The sequence below is a fragment of the Anas acuta genome, chromosome 22 (assembly GCF_963932015.1).
Source record: "Anas acuta chromosome 22, bAnaAcu1.1, whole genome shotgun sequence".
NCBI classification, from domain to species: Eukaryota; Metazoa; Chordata; class Aves; order Anseriformes; family Anatidae; genus Anas; species Anas acuta.
Genome location: NC_089000.1, coordinates 3,025,545 through 3,043,857, shown reverse-complemented (window position 1 = coordinate 3,043,857; position 18,313 = coordinate 3,025,545). Strand labels below are relative to the sequence as shown.

The 18,313-nt window shown below is 36.2% G+C and overlaps 1 protein-coding gene across 4 annotated transcripts in view; it reads left to right on the top strand.

Moving 5' to 3' along the window:
* The window catches only part of VPS13D (vacuolar protein sorting 13 homolog D), a 104,414-nt gene that overhangs the window by 12,571 nt on the left and 73,530 nt on the right, over positions 1–18,313 (top strand). For 2 of the 4 annotated variants that reach the window (XM_068658868.1, XM_068658866.1), the window contains exons 13-28: positions 299–478; positions 680–810; positions 1,548–1,620; positions 2,191–2,361; positions 3,158–3,288; positions 4,387–4,519; positions 5,397–7,616; positions 7,967–8,118; positions 9,352–10,386; positions 11,326–11,416; positions 11,810–11,936; positions 12,873–13,053; positions 14,132–14,314; positions 16,909–17,128; positions 17,590–17,800; positions 17,925–18,096. In XM_068658868.1, the coding sequence (XP_068514969.1) occupies positions 299–478; positions 680–810; positions 1,548–1,620; positions 2,191–2,361; positions 3,158–3,288; positions 4,387–4,519; positions 5,397–7,616; positions 7,967–8,118; positions 9,352–10,386; positions 11,326–11,416; positions 11,810–11,936; positions 12,873–13,053; positions 14,132–14,314; positions 16,909–17,128; positions 17,590–17,800; positions 17,925–18,096 (5,411 nt within the window). Of the gene's footprint in view, positions 1–298; positions 479–679; positions 811–1,547; positions 1,621–2,190; positions 2,362–3,157; positions 3,289–4,386; positions 4,520–5,396; positions 7,617–7,966; positions 8,119–9,351; positions 10,387–11,325; positions 11,417–11,809; positions 11,937–12,872; positions 13,054–14,131; positions 14,315–16,905; positions 17,129–17,589; positions 17,801–17,924; positions 18,097–18,313 lie in introns of all 4 variants that reach the window. The other 2 variants (XM_068658867.1, XM_068658865.1) reach the window with 1 other exon arrangement.

Here is an 18,313-nt window from a genome sequence, read left to right as displayed (position 1 = left end):
TTTGGGACTACTTTCCGTTCAGATGGGTGGAGGTAATGCAGTGTGCTGTGAATGTGTACAGCAGTAACAGTACCATGTTGTTGGGGTTGTCTTAATTGGGGATTTATCGTACCATAATTGAAATAGAGAGTTCTACTGAATATTCAGTTTTGTTAAGGAAGACTGAGTATCTGCTTTGTTTTTTGTATTTGTTTTTTAATTCAGACAAAGCCTTCTGTTCTTCAGTCGTATTCCAGGAACTTGATTTATATAACATAACTGATGTTTTCGTTTTTTGTTGCTTTTTTTTTTAAACTAGGAGCAGATGATTTTTTTGATCCTGCTGCAGATGCCTCTAGCATGAATACATTTACAAAAAGAGATCATGTTTTTGCTAAATTAAATCTACAGTTGCAAGGCGGCTCTTTTACTCTGTTGCACAAGAAGAAGAAAGTGGTGCATGTTGAGGAGTGTGCTTTCATGCAGCTGGAGTTTTCAGGTATAAAGTCAATTTCTGTTTGTTCTTTCTCAGCAAAGATGAGCTTTGTCTACCTCCAGACCTTCCTCTGAGTCTTGCTTTTAATCCTTTAAATTACTATACTGAAACAAACATACTGAAACATCCATACGTTATAAATAAAAGCTATGCTGTGTGTATTCATAAAACGAAATAAAAACATTTTATGTGTTTATATTTCAGGTGTAAAGATCTTAGCAGAATCCCTTCCTCGACGAAATTCTTCCCTTCTAAAAGTTCAGCTTGGTGGTCTTTTTCTGAGGGATTTGGCAACAGAAGGGACCATATTTCCTGTTCTTGTTTTCCCTAATCCTGTAGGTGAAAAAAACTCTCTATGAGTTACTGTGTAGGATGCGTAAGTGTGTATGAAAACAGTTATATTCCAAAATTCAACACAGATGTTTCCCTTGATTTGTGTCTTATCCCTGAAAGAAATGAGCTTTGAAGAAAAATCTCCACTTCTTGAACTTTCACTCTCCCTTTCCAAGGATCATTCATAGAACTCTTAATTGTTTGCTTTGTATGCTTGCAACTCCAACGTTACAGTTATATGTGTTGGCAAGAAGATAATTTGTTGAAAAAGATTTCATTCTGGAACAATCAGAATTGCTGCTTAATCAGTAATTGGTGTTTTTCATAAAGCTCTTTGGTCCAAGTAAGAGTTTATTTTACCTGCTTACTGTTACACTATCAGCAGAAATACAGACGTTATTTTTCATAATGAAGTGCTAAAGAGATTTTAAGTATCTCTTCTAAGCAAACAAAGGTTTATTGCACTTATTTGTTTTTTTACTTTGTAATTTGTAGAGAACTGACTGAAATTGGCACTTCAGCCTTTGTCTACTGCATAGGTAGATCACGTTTGCTTTCTCATATAGTCATACTTCCTTCTCATTTGATTTCATCAAAGAGAAATACACATAAAATAGTCTCAAGCAATACATATGATTCACTTAAAGTGACCAGAAGACTGATAAAGACTTCTGTGTGTTTATCAAGTGACTTGGTTTATATTTGTCTAACAATTGTTTTTCTTTTAAATTCTTATAAGCAAAAAGAGGTTGGCTGCGTATCTTCCTTTGGACTACAGAATTTATCTTCAGAAATGACTAATCAGAACATTGGTAAAGACTTCATTTTATGTTTGATCAAAGCAAACATATGAGGTTATTCCTACAAACTAGAAGTTTCAAAACTCAGTGTCTAAAGTTTGATCATTGTATTTGTGCAAATACTTGTTGCAAATAGTTTAAAAAAACATAATAGAAGCTTTGTTAAGATATACAAGTGCATGCATATTGTTTGACTTTTGAGAAAGTGAGTAAATATATATTCAAGATAATGTGAGTTGCACTTGCTCTTTGTCTTGGCATAAAAGAAAAGAAAAAATAGGCTAGGAGTTCAACTGTAGGACCACTGTCCTGAAAATGTCTGTGTATGCAAGCATGTTGAATTTTGTTGATTATAGAAGTTGATCTTACTGCTCGCTTTTCAGTTTATGAAGAATTTTCAGGCAGGCACTACTAGTAGTAATTAGTGATTATGTACTTCATAGGGTTTTTTTTGTTTGTTTGTTTTTTGTAGTTTGGGGTAGTTATGTACTTTGGGGTTATTTTTTGCTTTTTTTTGTTTGTTTGTTTTTTGTGTGTATGCTTTTTTTTCCAAGTGTTTTTTGTAACTTGCTTTTTATTTAGTTGCAGATCCTGATGCTCCAGTGTTTGAGATGCTTTATGAAAGAAATCCAATCCACAGCAATTTTGAGAGGCGCCTGGAAGTCAGTACCAGACCTCTAAATATTATTTACAACCCACAAGCCATTAAGAAAGTAGCTGACTTCTTCTACAAGGGAAGGGTTCATACCTCAGGTTAACCTTTAATGTTTTTCGATGTTTTTTTGATGTGGGGTTTCTTCTGGTTTTCTGTCTTTTCTTAATGTTGATTTTTTTTTTTTTGAATTAAAAGTGATTTTTTTAAATCTTTAGAAATGTAGTAGAAAAGTAATCTCCATTTTAAATTCAAATGGAGGAATGCTCTGAGACTTCACTGAGTGGTTTTCTTGTTCAGTTGAATAAGAGATTTTGCTTGGGCAGATGCCTGTAACTTTTACATTAAAACTGCAAGTTGCTACTATACTACATGATGAGTATTCATGCTGCCTAAATTAAAATGCCCAAATTAGGAGGAATCTTTCTGTAAGCTCTCTGGACAAGGATCTAGAGAACTGGTTATTCCAGAGGACTGTTGGAAACCAGAGTATTTCCTGTGGTAATGGTACAGGCAAAATTCTTGTTGTATCTCTCCTGTTGATTAAATTAAGTATGACCTTTGTTAAAGCTGTTTGAGGTATCGTGTGTTTTAGATGTGGAACAAACAGCCTACATAAGCTTCTATGGACAGCAAGGTTTAGGAGTCCAGTAACATCGTAAAGTAACTGCTTTTGCGGTTTCAGTTGTTAACATTTGGTTTCTGGGAAGATAAGGGGTGAGAATAAGGAACATTAAGACATTCTTAATGCACCAGTTAAGATATTTGAAGGAAAAAAAGAGTTTAAGTACTTACCTTTTCTGTCAACTCAAAGTAGTTGACTCTCTCTATTTTTTTTCTGATTCAATAACAAATGAATAAAACTATACCTAATCCTGTTTTATATCTCTTGTACAGGTTTTGGGTACCAGTCTGAGTTAGAGGCAAAAGTGGCTGAAGCTGCCAGAAGACAGTACAACAAGCTGAAAATGCAGACAAAAGCTGAAATCAGACAAACTATCGATCGATTACTAGTAGGAGACTTCATTGTAAGTTTTTGACCCTAAGTGGTTACATAGAGTTTCTTAATGAATGTTTTAGCACTTAAAGTTCTATAGAGGTTTTTTTAGTTTGTATGGTTTTCTTTTTGAGAAAGTGTGAAGTTTTACACATGGTAGTGTATTGATAGGCATTGATAGGCATCTTGGCCTTAAAGGTAGCAATGAAACGTTTCTATAGATAAGCCTAGAAAAAGGCTTGTGTGTTTGAAAGCTCATTTACTTTTATATGCTTAGTTGTTGGTCAAATAAAAACATATTACTTCCACATATGATGTGGAAGTTTCTGTAAAAGCTTAGGAAAGTTGTTTAAGCTCTCTTGGAAATCTTTTATTTGTAACATTTTTTTTCCATTTTGATGTGAAGCAGTCCATTTTTGTGGTGTAGGCATGTTGTGATTAATGGCAGAGCAGTATATTTCTGTTCTTGACCCTGTTACTGAGATAATTTCATGGCAGCTTCTTGGCTTCAGTGTGTGTTGGAGGTCTGTTAGGTCAAACTTAATTTTGTGTGTCACTTACTTAAGGATTATTTTCTAAAATCAAGATTTTTTGTGCCTTTATTTTTTTCTCATCCTTAAAATTAAAGCAGCAGTTTTCAGGTAACGTAACTATATGTATCGGTGTCATTTATCCATAGGCTGATGCAAGAGAATTTTGTTGAGGGTTGTTTTCAGTGAAATGAAAAATAATTGTTCTCAACTAATAGTTTGATGTTTGATAAAACACAGTCTAGTGCATATTGTGTTTATGGATAGCCTTGACAATCCATGGAAAATGAGAGATGTCTTCTCTAAGCTATGGAGGTAGGTTCACTCTCCCCAGCTGAGAGATGGGGTGTTGAGTTCAACTATCTTGGCACGGGACTCTTCACCTTCTGAAAGTGTCTCTTCGTTGAATGTAATGCAAGTCTGAACAGCTATTTTGAACAAGCTACCAAACATGTCTGAAGTTTTGCGAAAGTTAGCTCTTCAGCTGGAAAAAGTGCCGAACTAGAGTGATTTGTTTTGCTTTTGTTTTGTTTTTGCTTTGATTATACTAAGGGAAGCTATTTCTTGTGGACCCTTATTTCTTTCTTCTTAACTTTCAGGAAAACAGCAAAAGCTGGACGGTGTGCCTTGATATTTCTGCCCCTCAGGTGATCTTCCCTGATGATTTCAAATTTGTGGATCCAGTGTTAGTTGTTATAGATCTGGGAAGAATATTACTTACCAATTCTCAAGGTATGGTCTAGAATTATTTGAGCAAAGAAAACAAGGGTATTCTTTGAGGTGGAGGGTGAGGACTGTAAAATTACCTTTTATATTAAAATTACCTTTTAAATTAAATGATCCATAGTGGTATCTTACACCTCTTGAAGGCTGTGCAGAGGTAGGAAACTAGTATGTCAGGCACTTTAAATAGATGAGATTTTGGCTTAGAGTGATACAAAATGTAGCTGTAGAATGCCTTTTTTTGGGACAGTTCTCTCAGGGAAAGTATGCTTAGAATAAGCCCTCCAACTCTGGAGTCATATGGGTCTCTGTTTTTAGCAGATGTGTCTATAGCTAGCCTAAAAAAAACTGAAAGGAAAATTGATTTGACTTTATTTATATCCAAAGTTAAACTCATTGCTTCATAAACAAATTATTACTTCTTTCCTGTTACACTAGGAAAACAACAAATGAAAGTTAAAAAGAAATTACAGTGGAACTTGTAAATGAAATTAGACCTATTTAAAATCTAGCTGAACTTTGTGGTCTGTGAGAATATGTTACAAATTTTGAAAGAGATACCTATGTGGTGTTCATTTAATTTTTTAAAAAATATGGCTGCACGGTGAACAGTTTTGTAGTGCAGTTGAAAGTCAAGGTGCAGAGTTTTATTTTTGTATCTTCTATCTTAGGTCAAACTAGAAAAAGAACACAGATGGTTTACACAAGGTAGATTTGGATTTCCCCGTGAAACTGAGGCACTAGCCTGTTAAGCTTAGTTAAAAAAAAAAAAGTGAAAGGAAATTTGGGGAGTGGGGTTTCCCATCATTAAGTAATGATGGGAAATACCTAAGGAGGGGGGAAGATTACTTTTGGTTACTTAATTTTTTTAATTATTAATCCACAGAAGAATCTAAAAGGAATGCAGATACTTTTTCATCAGAATTCAATGAACTAAGTGATGAAGAATATAAAACACCTCTTGCAACTCCTCCCAATACTCCACCGCCAGAATCCAGCACCAACAGCGGTATCAAAATGTCTGAATTTACTGGTGTAGAAATAAGTGAAGAGCAACTACAAGCACACTTAATGAGTAAAAAAATGTATGAGAGATACACGCTTTCATTTATGGACCTTCAGATCATGGTGGGCCGAGTGAAAGACAACTGGAAGCATGTTCAAGATAGTGACGTGGGTCCAACACATGTGGTAGAAAAATTCAATGTTCATCTGCAATTGGAACGCAGATTGATATACACATCTGACCCAAAATACCCAGGAGCTGTCTTGTCTGGCAGTCTACCAGACTTGAAAATTCATATCAATGAAGACAAAATATCAGCTCTGAAGAACTGGTGTACACAGCTGAGTGCATCCGAAGCTAAGTCTTCAGATGGCCTACATTTAGGAAAAGACAAGATATTTTCAGAGGTAGACCAGCTTGGCAGTTTGCATGATTCTGTAATGAATCTAACACAGAGTGTTGTAATGCTAGAGCAACATACCAGGGAAGTTCTTGTTGAATCTCAGCTGCTTTTGGCTGAATTCAAAGTAAACTGTATGCAGTTGGGTGTTGAAAGTAATGGACGATATATCTCTGTACTCAAGGTTTTTGGCACCAATGCCCATTTTGTGAAAAGGCCTTACGATGCAGAAGTGTCCCTGACTGTTCATGGCCTGTTACTTGTTGATACTATGCAAACATATGGAACAGATTTTGATCTCCTGATGGCTTCTCATAAGAATCTGAGTTTTGATGTGCCAACAGGGAGTCTTAGAGACAGCAGGGCTCAGTCACCAGTTTATGGACCACGTGATGCACATCCCGTTGATGCAGCCAGTCTGACAGAGAGATGCACTGCAGCATCAAACACTTCATCTGGTAACAATGGGAAAGATCAAGAGTCCCTGATAAAATTTGAGTATCAGTTTGTGAGTGCAGAATGCCCATCGATGAATTTGGATAGCAGTCTGCAGGTAATCTCTGTACAGGTGAACAACCTGGATATCATCCTTAATCCAGAGACAATTGTTGAACTCATTGGTTTTCTCCAGAAATCTTTCCCAAAGGAGAAAGAAGACTCTAGTCCTCAGCCTTTAATGGTGGATTTGGAAAAAGATTGGAGGGAGCAGGAAACCTTTCAGTCTACCTACGTGCAGAATACAGAGGTAGCAGTTGATATTCACTGGCTGAATATACTCCTCCTCAGGACAGTTGGCATGACAAATGGAGAAAAATATGGCAGAAAAATTGCAACAGCCAGTATTGGTGGCACCAAAGTCAATGTTTCCATGTGTAATAAATTTGATGTGAATGGCTCTCTTGGATGTCTTCACCTTATGGATTTAACACAAGACAGCGTTAAGAACCAGTATGTTGTCAGCATAGGGAATACAGGAAGGTATGAGAATCTCATTGGTGATGTAGATTACCCTGAATCATTGTCCTTTAGACTTGATGATGGAAGTAGCCTTCCAGATGCTTTAAGTTTCACTTTGACAGAAAAATCAAAGGAGGAATGCTCTCTCAACCTCAAAATGGCCTCCTTACACTACAACCACTCGGCTAAATTTCTGAAGGAACTAACTTTGTCAATGGATGAATTGGAGGAGAATTTCCGCAGCATGCTGAAAAGTGCAGCTTCCAAAGTTACTACGGTCTTGGCAACTAAAACTGCTGAATACAGTGAAATGGTTTCTTTGTTTGATACAGCACCAAGATCAAGAGATGTTGCCAGCTTAGAAGATAATGATGGCTATGCATTTGGATCACCACCTCTCAAAAGTGAAACTATTAAGCTTATATTAAATGTAAACATTGAATCACCAATTGTCTCGATACCTCGAAAGCCTGGTAGCCATGAACTGCTTGTAGGCCATCTAGGACAAATATGTATTCAGAATTTTGTACCAGGAGAAGATGAGTCTACAAGTGATAGACTGCAAGTTGAAATTAAAGATATTAAAATGTATTCTTTAAATAGCAGTCAGCATATGAGCAAGAAGGAGTCTACAAGTGAGATACCTCATGGGCTACATTCTTCAGGTCCTGCCAGTGTTAATAGCCAGGAAGAATCCCATTTTACTCGTCATGACTTCTTTGAATCATTAAATAAAGGCCATGGTATGTTAATTGGAGGACTCTTAATTATTTTGATGGAAAAGATAGCACTAAAAATGGGTGTTGACCGTAGGTCTGATTATGTATTCTCTCACCCTTCCCCCAGAAACGTCTTGCTCAATTTTAATTACAGTGGACAAATTCTTTTATTTGTATCCATTTTTATTCTCTTACTCAAGAACTGAGTAATGCCTTTCATTTAGAAATTTTACAAAACATAGCCAGATCTACTTATTTTAGCATTGCTAAGAAATTCTAGTTAATAGCTCCTATATGGGCTGTACAGCAGGGATAACAAAGGATAATCAGTTCACATATTATAACATTGATTTCATTTCACTTTCTCTTAACAGCTTTCCACATTCTGAAGAACACCACCATCCAGTTTAAATTGGAGAAGATACCTCTAGGGAGGGATTTGGATGTAACATTCCCCCTGAGCAATGAAGACTTTGGAATATCAAGCATTATGAAGATTGAAGGAAAATTTGTGAACCCTCTTCAGGTATAGTGACCTAGTAGTTCTATTAAAAATACAAATATATTTTCCTCCATAGTAGCTACGTATTTTTCAAGCAAATATTTTCAGATTTAACATATTGGTAGTTTAGGAATTGGATCCTTGCGTATGTGGTTAGAAGCCACAGAAGTCTTATGGGCCACCAAAATGATCAAAGGGCTATCGCACCTCTCTTATGAGAAGAGGATGAGAGAGTTGGTGGGACTGTTGCGCTTGGAGAAGAGGAGGCTCAGAGGGATCTTTTCAATGTCTCTAAATACCTGAAGGGAGAGTGCCAAGGGGACTGAGCCAGGTTCTTTTCAGTGGTGCATAGTGCCAGGACAAGAGGCAGTGGACACAAACTGGAACACAAGAGGTTCAATCTAAACATCAGGAAGTGTATCTGTGTTGTGCAGGTGATGGAGCACTGGCACAGGTTGCGCAGAGAAGTTGTGGAGTCTCCTTCCTTGGAGATTTTCAGAAGCTGCTTGGACATGGTTGTGGACAACCTGCTGTGTAGGGACAGCCCGGCTTCAGCAGTAGGGTTGGACCAGATGACCTCCAGAGGCCCCTTCCAATTTCAGCCATTTCATGGTTTTGTGAAGTCACAATAACAATGACCAAAATTTAATCCTGTTTTGGGGCATTTGGGACATATTTCTAAATAAGTCTAGCTTTTAGTTACCCTGAACATGTATCACAGAAAGTAAATGAAGTGTGTCACTGTCCACATCCCAGCATCAGATGTGTTTGTGGTTGTTGTAGAAATTCAGAATTAAAATGTTTTTATCCTGAAAAATACCTCTGCAAGGGCAGAGATTTTTAAACAGAGGAAACAAACTTAAAAACTAATGAGATAAACAATGCTGGCTAAGCAGAGTGTTTCTTACATATGTCAATGTATAATATCAGCATGGTAATTTAAGGCTAGTTTGTATGGTGATTTATTTTTAATCAACTCCATGGATGCTTTTTACTTAGGAACACATCCTTTTCTAGGAGCCTATCCTGTACATTTCTAGAGTGTGTAATCTTACAGAATTAAAACAGGAGAATTGTTTTATTTCGGCTTTGCATTGTACCTTGTTCTGGATTATTTTTCACTTGTGAACAAACTTAACATTTGCCTAGTTTGAAATAACACAGCTTTTCTGCTTGAGAGTTTTAAAATATATGTCGTGAAATAGAGAGCTCATGTGGTAATTGTGGGTTGTTTTGTATGTTTTTTCTACATTATAGGTCGTGTTAGCAAAACATGTATATGAACAAGTCCTGCAAACTCTGGATAATTTAATTTACAATGAAGACTTGAACAAATTTCCGACTGCTAGTGTATCTTCAACTTGTCAGACTTCTCCTTCAGCATCAGTTCATAGTACAGGCACAGAATTTCCAAGTGAATGGAAGGATAATGGCTTATTCAGCCATTCTAGTTTTTCTTCTGTTCCAAACAAGTCATTGGCTATCAGGGAAACAAAATCTTTTACTCAGATTCAAGCAAACTTCCACATCTCAGAGCTCCAGGTTCAGTTAAGTGGTGATCTTACACTTGGTGCACAAGGTCTTGTCAGCCTTAAATTTCAGGATTTTGATGTTGAGTTTGCTAAAGATCATCCTCAGACTTTGTCTGTTCAGATTGCCTTGCGTTCTCTACTAATGGAAGATCTTCTGGAAAAAAAAACAGACTCCATGTATAAGAATCTCATGGTGTCTCGCGGAGCACCCAAACCATCCAGTTTAGCACACAAGGAGTATCTTTCACAGTCTTGTCCCTCAGTATCCAACGTAGAATATCCAGATATGCCACGTTCCCTACCGTCTCATATGGAGGAAGCGACTAATGTCTTTCAGCTATACCAAAGACCCGTTTGTGCCTCACGTAAGAAGCAGAAAGAAGATGCTGATTCCGAGTATCCTCTGACTCCACCTCCTTCTCCAACAGCAGATAGATCCAAGTTGCCTTGTGGAAAAAGTCACTTTGATGATTCATTGGTTCATATCAATATATTTCTGGTGGATAGGAAACATCCTGAATTTTCTTCTCGCTATAACAAAATTAACCGTAGCATAGACGTTGATTTTAATTGTCTTGATGTCTTAATAACTTTGCAAACCTGGGTGGTGATACTGGATTTCTTTGGGATTGGATCCACTGCTGATAATCATGCTATGAAGCTACAGCCTGAAGATACTCAGCAGACAACTAAATCAGAAGTAAATACCTCATCAGTTTCTCAAGCCCAAGAGCCTATAAACACTAAACTGGATCTGAAGGTATATTTGAGATGCAAATAGTAATTGGATTGTCTATGATAAATTTCCATATACCAGAAGTTTTAAGATGACATTTAAATCACATTAGCGTTTTATAGTGAAGAATGCACATCAAACAGCACATTTAGAATGTGTATTTATGCAGGGTTTGTTTGTTTTCAAAAGGGGGGCAGGGACAGGAGTTACAAAACAGCAAAAGTTTTGCAGATTGATTGGCTCCGTTGGTCTGTCACCCTTCTTAGATGTGTATGTCTCATCAAGGGAGGCTGAAGCAGAATGCTGCATGTTTATTGTCCTTATGGAGTCCTCATGAGTGGAGTTTAAGACTCTCACCTATCCCAAGTCAACTCTAGGCATAAGAGTCTTGGAAAAGTGTAAATCTCATGGAAGGTGATTCTTATTTCCCTGGGATAACAAAGGGCGTGGCCTAAATGTCTGTGATCTCTGAAATGGTGTGGTTGGTTCAATATTGAAGACCTGATGATCTGAATTGGAACTCTTGTTCTAGGTGCTTAGGGGTTTACTTAAAAATATGCATAGGTACATATGCGTACTCTTATAAACGTGTATGTGTATATACCTGTATGTGCTTAGACTTACTTTTTTAAATTAACTCTGCATATGTATACATGTATACATGTGTATGTGTGTGTATATATAGAGTCTTTCTCCAGAGGTCCTGCAGTCTGAGTTACAAACGGCAAATCTTGAAAGAGGACGAAGGTAACAGTGCTAGAACGATCATTCTAAGATGTTTGGGAGACTTTAATATGTAAGCAAGTATGTAAAAAGACTGCTTTTATCTACTGTCTCCCAATCAAATTGTCCTTGTTTGCCAGTTTTAAGTTATAATGTAATTGTCTTGAAAAAAACTAACAAGATGCTCCACTTACGAGGTTATATTGTTGAATACCAACCTATTCCTTTTTGTTTTACCAGGTCCATTCTTTATCTTTAGTACTGAATAAGACAACTAGCGAGCTTGCTAAAGCCAGTGTGTCAAAACTTGCAGCTCACTTGGAGGTAATTGGTGAGTAGATTGGTGGTCTGACATGATATGCTGTTTAAAATAAAAGGTATGCATTGGAGTTGCAATTTTAAGTGCTTTTATTTTTTCTGCTCATTGCTTTGGGTTTTTGTGTGTGTCTGTGTGTGTTTATTTCATAGGGAAGATGCTGTTTTCTTCCCAATGCTGCTTCTTCCCCATCAGGATATTTCAGTATCAATTTTAAATTCTGCATTCCCTCCAGTTGCCAAACCTTTAATCGTTTTAGTTGAAATTGGCTAGGAAATTTTATATTTCATTTTCACAGAGCAGAATAAAAGTATATATTACTGTATTATAGGAAAAAAGAATTCTGTTTAAGTTTGGGGTTTTAATAAATTTCATGTTTGAGGAGACTGTCTGACTTTTGTTTTGCAGATGGAGATTTAGCCCTGCAAGGAAGTATTGGAAGTCTGTCCTTAAGTGATCTTACAACACATGGAGAATTTTACAGAGAGCGTTTCACTACAAGTGGTGAAGAAGCACTCATTTTTCAAATCTATAAGTATGCATTTAAACCTCTTGTTTCTGAGTATTAACTATATATATATATATATATATATATATACATACACACACACACCCCAAAGCAAGCAAGCAAACAACAACAGAAAAAATTCCACAACTTTGAGGTTTGCATGATGCTGCTTTGGGAACTTGCAGTGTAAACAAGACTGAGAACATTTCCAGTCATAAACACGTGAAATATTTTTAACTTTTCTCTGCTGAATGTAAATGGCTTATCAGAGAGAAAAAAAATGTTCTTCTAAAGCTGTTCTTGAATGTATTTAGGTGATAGTTTTTCCTAGATAGAATAGTTGTTTTTTCTAGAAGTTGGAAGAAGTTTTCAGTTGATGATAGGTATTCCATTGCTTCTTAATTCGTTTTGAAGTTAAGGGTTTTCTTTTTCATAGTGCACTCCTGAAGTTAGGCTTTTTGTAAAGCAATAGTTCTTATCCTGTGATGTTTCATGGTTATACACTCCCTTCTCCACCCACCAGAATTATTCAGATTCAAAATTATCAGTGGAACATTATACGATTCATCTCAAATATAATAGCACACTGATTTAGAGTTGAATCTGTTTTTATTATCATGGAAGATCTGCATACAATCATGCAATAGAGTACTTATTTTAAGTCACTGATCTTATGTATAAAATAACCGAAGATATATCTATTAGATGTTGAGGTTGGAGGTACATTTTAAATTTCTGTTTGCCTATTTAAAATTCAGCAGTGCTTAAACATAAGTAATTTAAAAGTAATTAATATAAAATACAAATAATTTCACATTTGTAGTTGAAATTGTTTTAATTATATACTATGAACATCAGTTCAATCCTATGTGTTATTATTTTGAACATAAATAATGAATAGCTCTATTTGTAAAATGTCTGTTAAGGTAGACAGCTAAATTTTATTTTTGACCTCTCTCACAGATACGGGCGGCCAGACCCGTTGCTGCAGAGGGAGTGTGATATTCGTGTCACTCTACGAATGGCATCTGTTCAGTATGTGCATACCCAGCGCTTCCAGGCAGAGGTGGTATCTTTCATCCAACATTTTACTCAGCTTCAGGATGTTCTGGGGCGGCAAAGAGCAGCAGTTGAAGGACAAACAGTATGTTTATTTATTTTTGTTCCCCACGCCCTGTTCATTCCTGTCGTACTTCTGAAAGTTGAAATGTAGCTTAGAATTTGTCCTAACTCATTTGTCATGAGTTAGGAGTTTAGGAGGAAGTTCTTCACTGAGAGGGTGTTGAGGCACTGCAACAGGTTGCCCAGAGAGATTGCTGATGCCCCTGAAAGTGTTCAAGACCAGGTTAAATGAGGTCCTGGGCAACCTGATCTAGTGGGTGGTTTCCTTGCCTCTGGCAGGGAGTTTGACACTAGATGATCTTTAAGGTCCCTTCCAACCTGAGCCGTTCTACGATTCTAAGTGAGCTTTTTTGGTCATAATCATGACAGTCATGATTTTGTACAAAACTTTGTGGCAGTAATTAATATAGTTAATAGGATAGCCTTATTTAAAAAGCCACTTCTCATAATTGGAGGAAAGACAATATTTGTGTATATTAAAGTGCATCACTTAGGAAGTTTGAAGATGATTTGGAAACATCTGTTCTAAAAGATTTTTTTTTCCTTTTTGTAAATATTTTCTTAAGTAGTTTTAAGTAGTAAAAGTAAAAGTAGTTTTAAGTACATTTAAGTAGTAGTATCTGTCATGCCTCTGTTCGATGGGGACAGTACATCATTTTACTCTTGATTTCTGCACCGGTTGCAAAGGTTTTTGCTGTTTACATCAGTGCTTTTTGAACTAGCCTTTGTTCTCTGTTGAAAATGAGTTTAAGAGTTCCTTTTTTAAATTTTTACATAAAATGTTGTCACAAAATTTTGTCTTAATTTTGTGAATTGAGGAATAGTGATCCTGAATTCAGTGCTAATCGCCTACTGCCTGTAAACTATTTTTTTTTATGATTATTATTCCTAAATGTATTTTTAAGAGTGTAAAAACGTCAGAAGCCCTAACAAGAATATCTATCCCATGAAATATAGAATTCATTAAAGATAATTTATTCTGTAAGTGTTATCAGATAAATGCTACATAAAAATATGGGTGGGAGGGTAATAGGCAACATGCTTGCAAGTTTTTCTGATATTGTGAATTAAGTTTTCAAGCAAATGTTTGCTTTTCCTAGGTAAGAGATAAAGCACAGCGAGCTTCCCGAGTTCTTCTTGATATTGAGGCTGGTGCTCCTGTTCTGCTTATACCTGAAAGCTCAAAGTCTAATAGTCTTATTGTAGCTAATCTTGGAAAACTGAAAGTCAAGAATAGATTTCTGTTTGCGGGTATGCCAGGTACTTTCTCATTAAAGAACAAGGTAAGAACATTACTTCTCACTGTTGCTTCTTGTGTTTTTTCTAGTACATGTGCATTTTATTTCTTTATCAAACTGGTAATTAAACTTACACTATACTTTGTGTGCAAATTTTGTACTACCAGTAGTGAAACCAGTGTACTAGGTATTCTTCTAAATCTATCCTGCTGATAATTGTATGCAGCTGTTCCATTCTGTGCTTGCCTACACCTGTGCTTGCTTTCTGAGACCTTCAGGTCAGAGGGGAGACTGTTTTCCGGAAATTAATGGAACTGGACCTATTAGAAAGTTCAGTCCAACTGGTTGTTGAATAAAGAGCTTTCAGCTAACCCTCCTTACTAGCTTTTTGCTAAAATTTCAACAATGTGAGTAGCAGAGAATGGAGACCTTTCTCAGCTGAAACTTGCTGGAAAATGTTGGCAAACAGAATTGTTCTTAATTTCTTTTTTTTTTTTTTCTTTTTGTGCTTTTACTTAATGAAACCAAGTATGTATTGGTTGGTTTCACGAGGTAAAACCAATGAAAGGCTTCTAGTGAAGTTTTGAACCTAAGGCTTTAAGTACAGGACCGAGAACAGTCAGTGTTGTTATTGAGAGATGCAGCCACAAAATCTGGGGTATGGAAAATCCTTCTTGGAAGGGTTTCTATATCTAATCTATGCAACAGAATGGGTGTTTGTTCTGGAGGGACAGAATTTAGGTGGACTGCAGTCATCACTACAGGATGTAGTGATGCATACAGCATTATTGTAAGGCAGTATTGGATTGTAGTATTGAGTTTTCTTCTGATGTATTTAAAGATTTGTAAATGGTATATTCCCAAATTAATGATGTAAGAGTAAAGAAAGGATGTGTGCATAGTAGTTTTCTTTCAATTTAAAGAGACTGTGTTCCATAGTACTTCAGGTATTTGATGTTTTGAAATGGAATAGGGTGAATGTGTTTTGTTTTTATTTGTTGTTGTTGTTTCATTTGGTCAGTTTTCTTGTTTAGTTTTCATTTTTTTTCTCTGCCCTATGTTTATTTTTGAGGATCTGATTTTACAAGGCAATGCATACAAGGATCCAGTTTTATTTGAGGTATTTCACATCTTATAGTAGTGTTGAGGTGCTCCTCAATCATTGAAAAAAAGTAATTTTCTTGTGGAATTTAGCACTTTAAAAGTTCCCATCTACATTAATATATAAAGAACTTGCTAAATTCCGTAAGATTTATAGTTAAATTTATTGCTGTGTGCTTCTTATGCATGTCTGAGGAGCTACTGATTTGGATTTACATAAATTCATAGATTTACAGGTGATGTGATGGTTTTTCTTTGCATGTACTTTCAGTCTCATCTTTACAGGGCAATGTTAAATGCTAATGTTTCCAAATTGTTAATCTTAAAATCTTCAATCATGACTGCAATTGATAATCTTAAAATCTTCAATCATGGCTGCAGTTAAGTTTTCCAAATAATAATAATTTTAAACCATGTAAGGCAAGTAAGATTAAAAATTAAAAAGGGAAAGGAAAGTTTATGGGTAAGGATTGTATCATGACATCAGTAAGTTGGCTACAAAAAGATGGGAAATGATCGTAAAAATACCGCAGTCATGGGTAAAGTCAGTAATCCCAGAGTAAGGAACCAAGTGGATTGCTAATGACAGGCGATTGTATCTGCTGGGGCACATGAACTTGAACAAAACTGAAACATAAGATTCATAAAATCTGAATCAGGGCAGACTAAAAGAACCCTGAAATTTGCAGTGGGGTTTAAGGGCAGTGTGTAGACCTATCCCACTGGACACGTTTATGGGAGGAATAATTCCTAATGCTGATGCAACTCGTTTGTTCACTGGTTGTGAGCTGTACCCTTTGCAGGTTTTTGGTGCTAGACAGTATTGTGAAGGTGGAAACCTGTAAGAAATCCCCTGATATGTGGTGGTGGGGAAGTGTAAAATGTTACGCATCAATATAAATGAGCTTTTCTGTTTTCGCATGTGGAGATTTTAAGAATAAGTGTAGGAAACTTTGCCATCTCTAAACTCAGCTACTACAGAAAAATTCTGGGACACATTTTGGTATTATGATGGAACTTTATAGTGCATAAAATCATAACATTATGTATAGAAGTGTTTGTTCACTTATTCTAATACACAAATTGCTGACATGATTGTGTAGAAATCACTGCATATTTTGAGATCATTGGAAGATGTTCTGAAAAACAGCTTTTAAATATTTAACAATCTTTATTTTATAGATACGCTTGATATCTTGATAGCCTTAGTCTGCTATTTTACGTTAATTTTGTTCACGTGGAGGTTTTTTTGATTGTGCAAAAACAGCTGGTTTTGAATGAATTTATCATTGTTTCACAGCTTTCTTTGAAAATGTTTCTGAGGTAAGCTTTTTGTTATAGAGAACATTATAATCTGTTAAGGTGGTAGGAAGAAAGCTTGACTATCTTTCTACAGTGGTAAAAAAAAAATACTGGGATTCAAATAAAGTACTTAGTTTTTTGACAAGGACTTCCTGTAGCTTGAACCTTGGTATATTGGGTCCTTAGTATGTCAGGTGAAAATCTATTGTTAATTATAAAATTGCTTTCATTAGCAGGATTCATTTCAATTTTCATCTCCTTTGGGAACCCCAAAACACAGCATGAAGAAAACAGCAAGTGCGGATGAATCAAAAGTAGTGACAGAAGGGTTGTTTATGAAAAAGTCATCAGGAGCAAATGTTTCTAGGCTGAAGAGTGAGCCTATGCTGAGCGCATTGAGTAAGCAACAAGGGCAACAATCAAAATTACCTGTTGTACCAAACCCTGACAGCCCAGGTATGTTTTAAATGGTAGAAAAGCAATTTAGTTCTTGTTTTCCTGCGTAAAATAATGCAGCACAGTTTGACTTACATCTTTTGTGACAAATGTAAGGTTGTGGGTCTAAAGACTGTAGATTTTAAAATCAGTAACTTCTTAGTTTAAGTGTTGCTTTTTGCAGCTTAAAGGATTACAGAACTTTAGTTCAGTTTCTGGAAGAACAGTGCTGCGATTTGGGTATGTTTTAAGTTGTGTATTACAGACACAAGGAGTATTGTGAACTCTAATAAAGAGTTTACATTTATCAGTGAACGAGCTTGGTATCAGATAGTTACAGAAATTGGTGTGTGTGAATAAAAATCATAAAAACAATCAATAACTTCCAGGATAAGCTAAATTTCTTTTTTTAGGTAAGTTGCATTAGTTTTGCAGATTCTTTTTTTTTCTTGTTTAATGTGTTATTTCCTGTGCACTTGCAGAGGATCACATCTGCCTCTTAGACTGCATTGTGGTTGATCTGCAGGACATGGACATATTTGCTGCGGAGAGATACCCGAGAGAGTATTCTAAGGCTGTGGAAGATACAAGTGCAGACTTGAGCTTTCCATCGTACTTTGTGAGGCAGACAGGAGGAAGCCTATTAAAAGAACCTTTCAGACTGAAGCTACAAGTAGAGAGAAACTTAGACAAGTGAGTTGATCTTTTTATGCTGTCTTCCTGGAAGCAATGCTTTACATGCCTTCTGATGTATATTAAAGTATTCCCTGCTGTGTTATTTCACCTTGAAAACCTGGATTTCTTTCCTTTGGTGTAGAGAGCTAAGTCATGCGGTTGCAGACATACTGATACACGGCAATCTCTCATCAGTCCATTGTTCTCTGGATTTGCCTAAGTATAAACTGATACGTGGCTTGCTGGAGAACAACCTTGGGGAGCCTATAGAGGAGTTCATGCGACCTTACGATTTGCAGGATCCAAGAATTCATGTAAGAGGAACTATGGAAATACTTGGGTGGGGAAAAAAGTTAACAATTTTGTGAAAACTCTGCTTTCTCTTTTCTTAAGTATTTAAGCTGAGTTGCTCTTGCAGCATATTATCAGTAGAATAAGAAACTTAAGATTTTTCTACTGGAATAGAGTTTTTTGACTTGAACAAGTGCAGAGAGATTATACCTTTCCCATTGAGTTTGTGATACTCTTAAT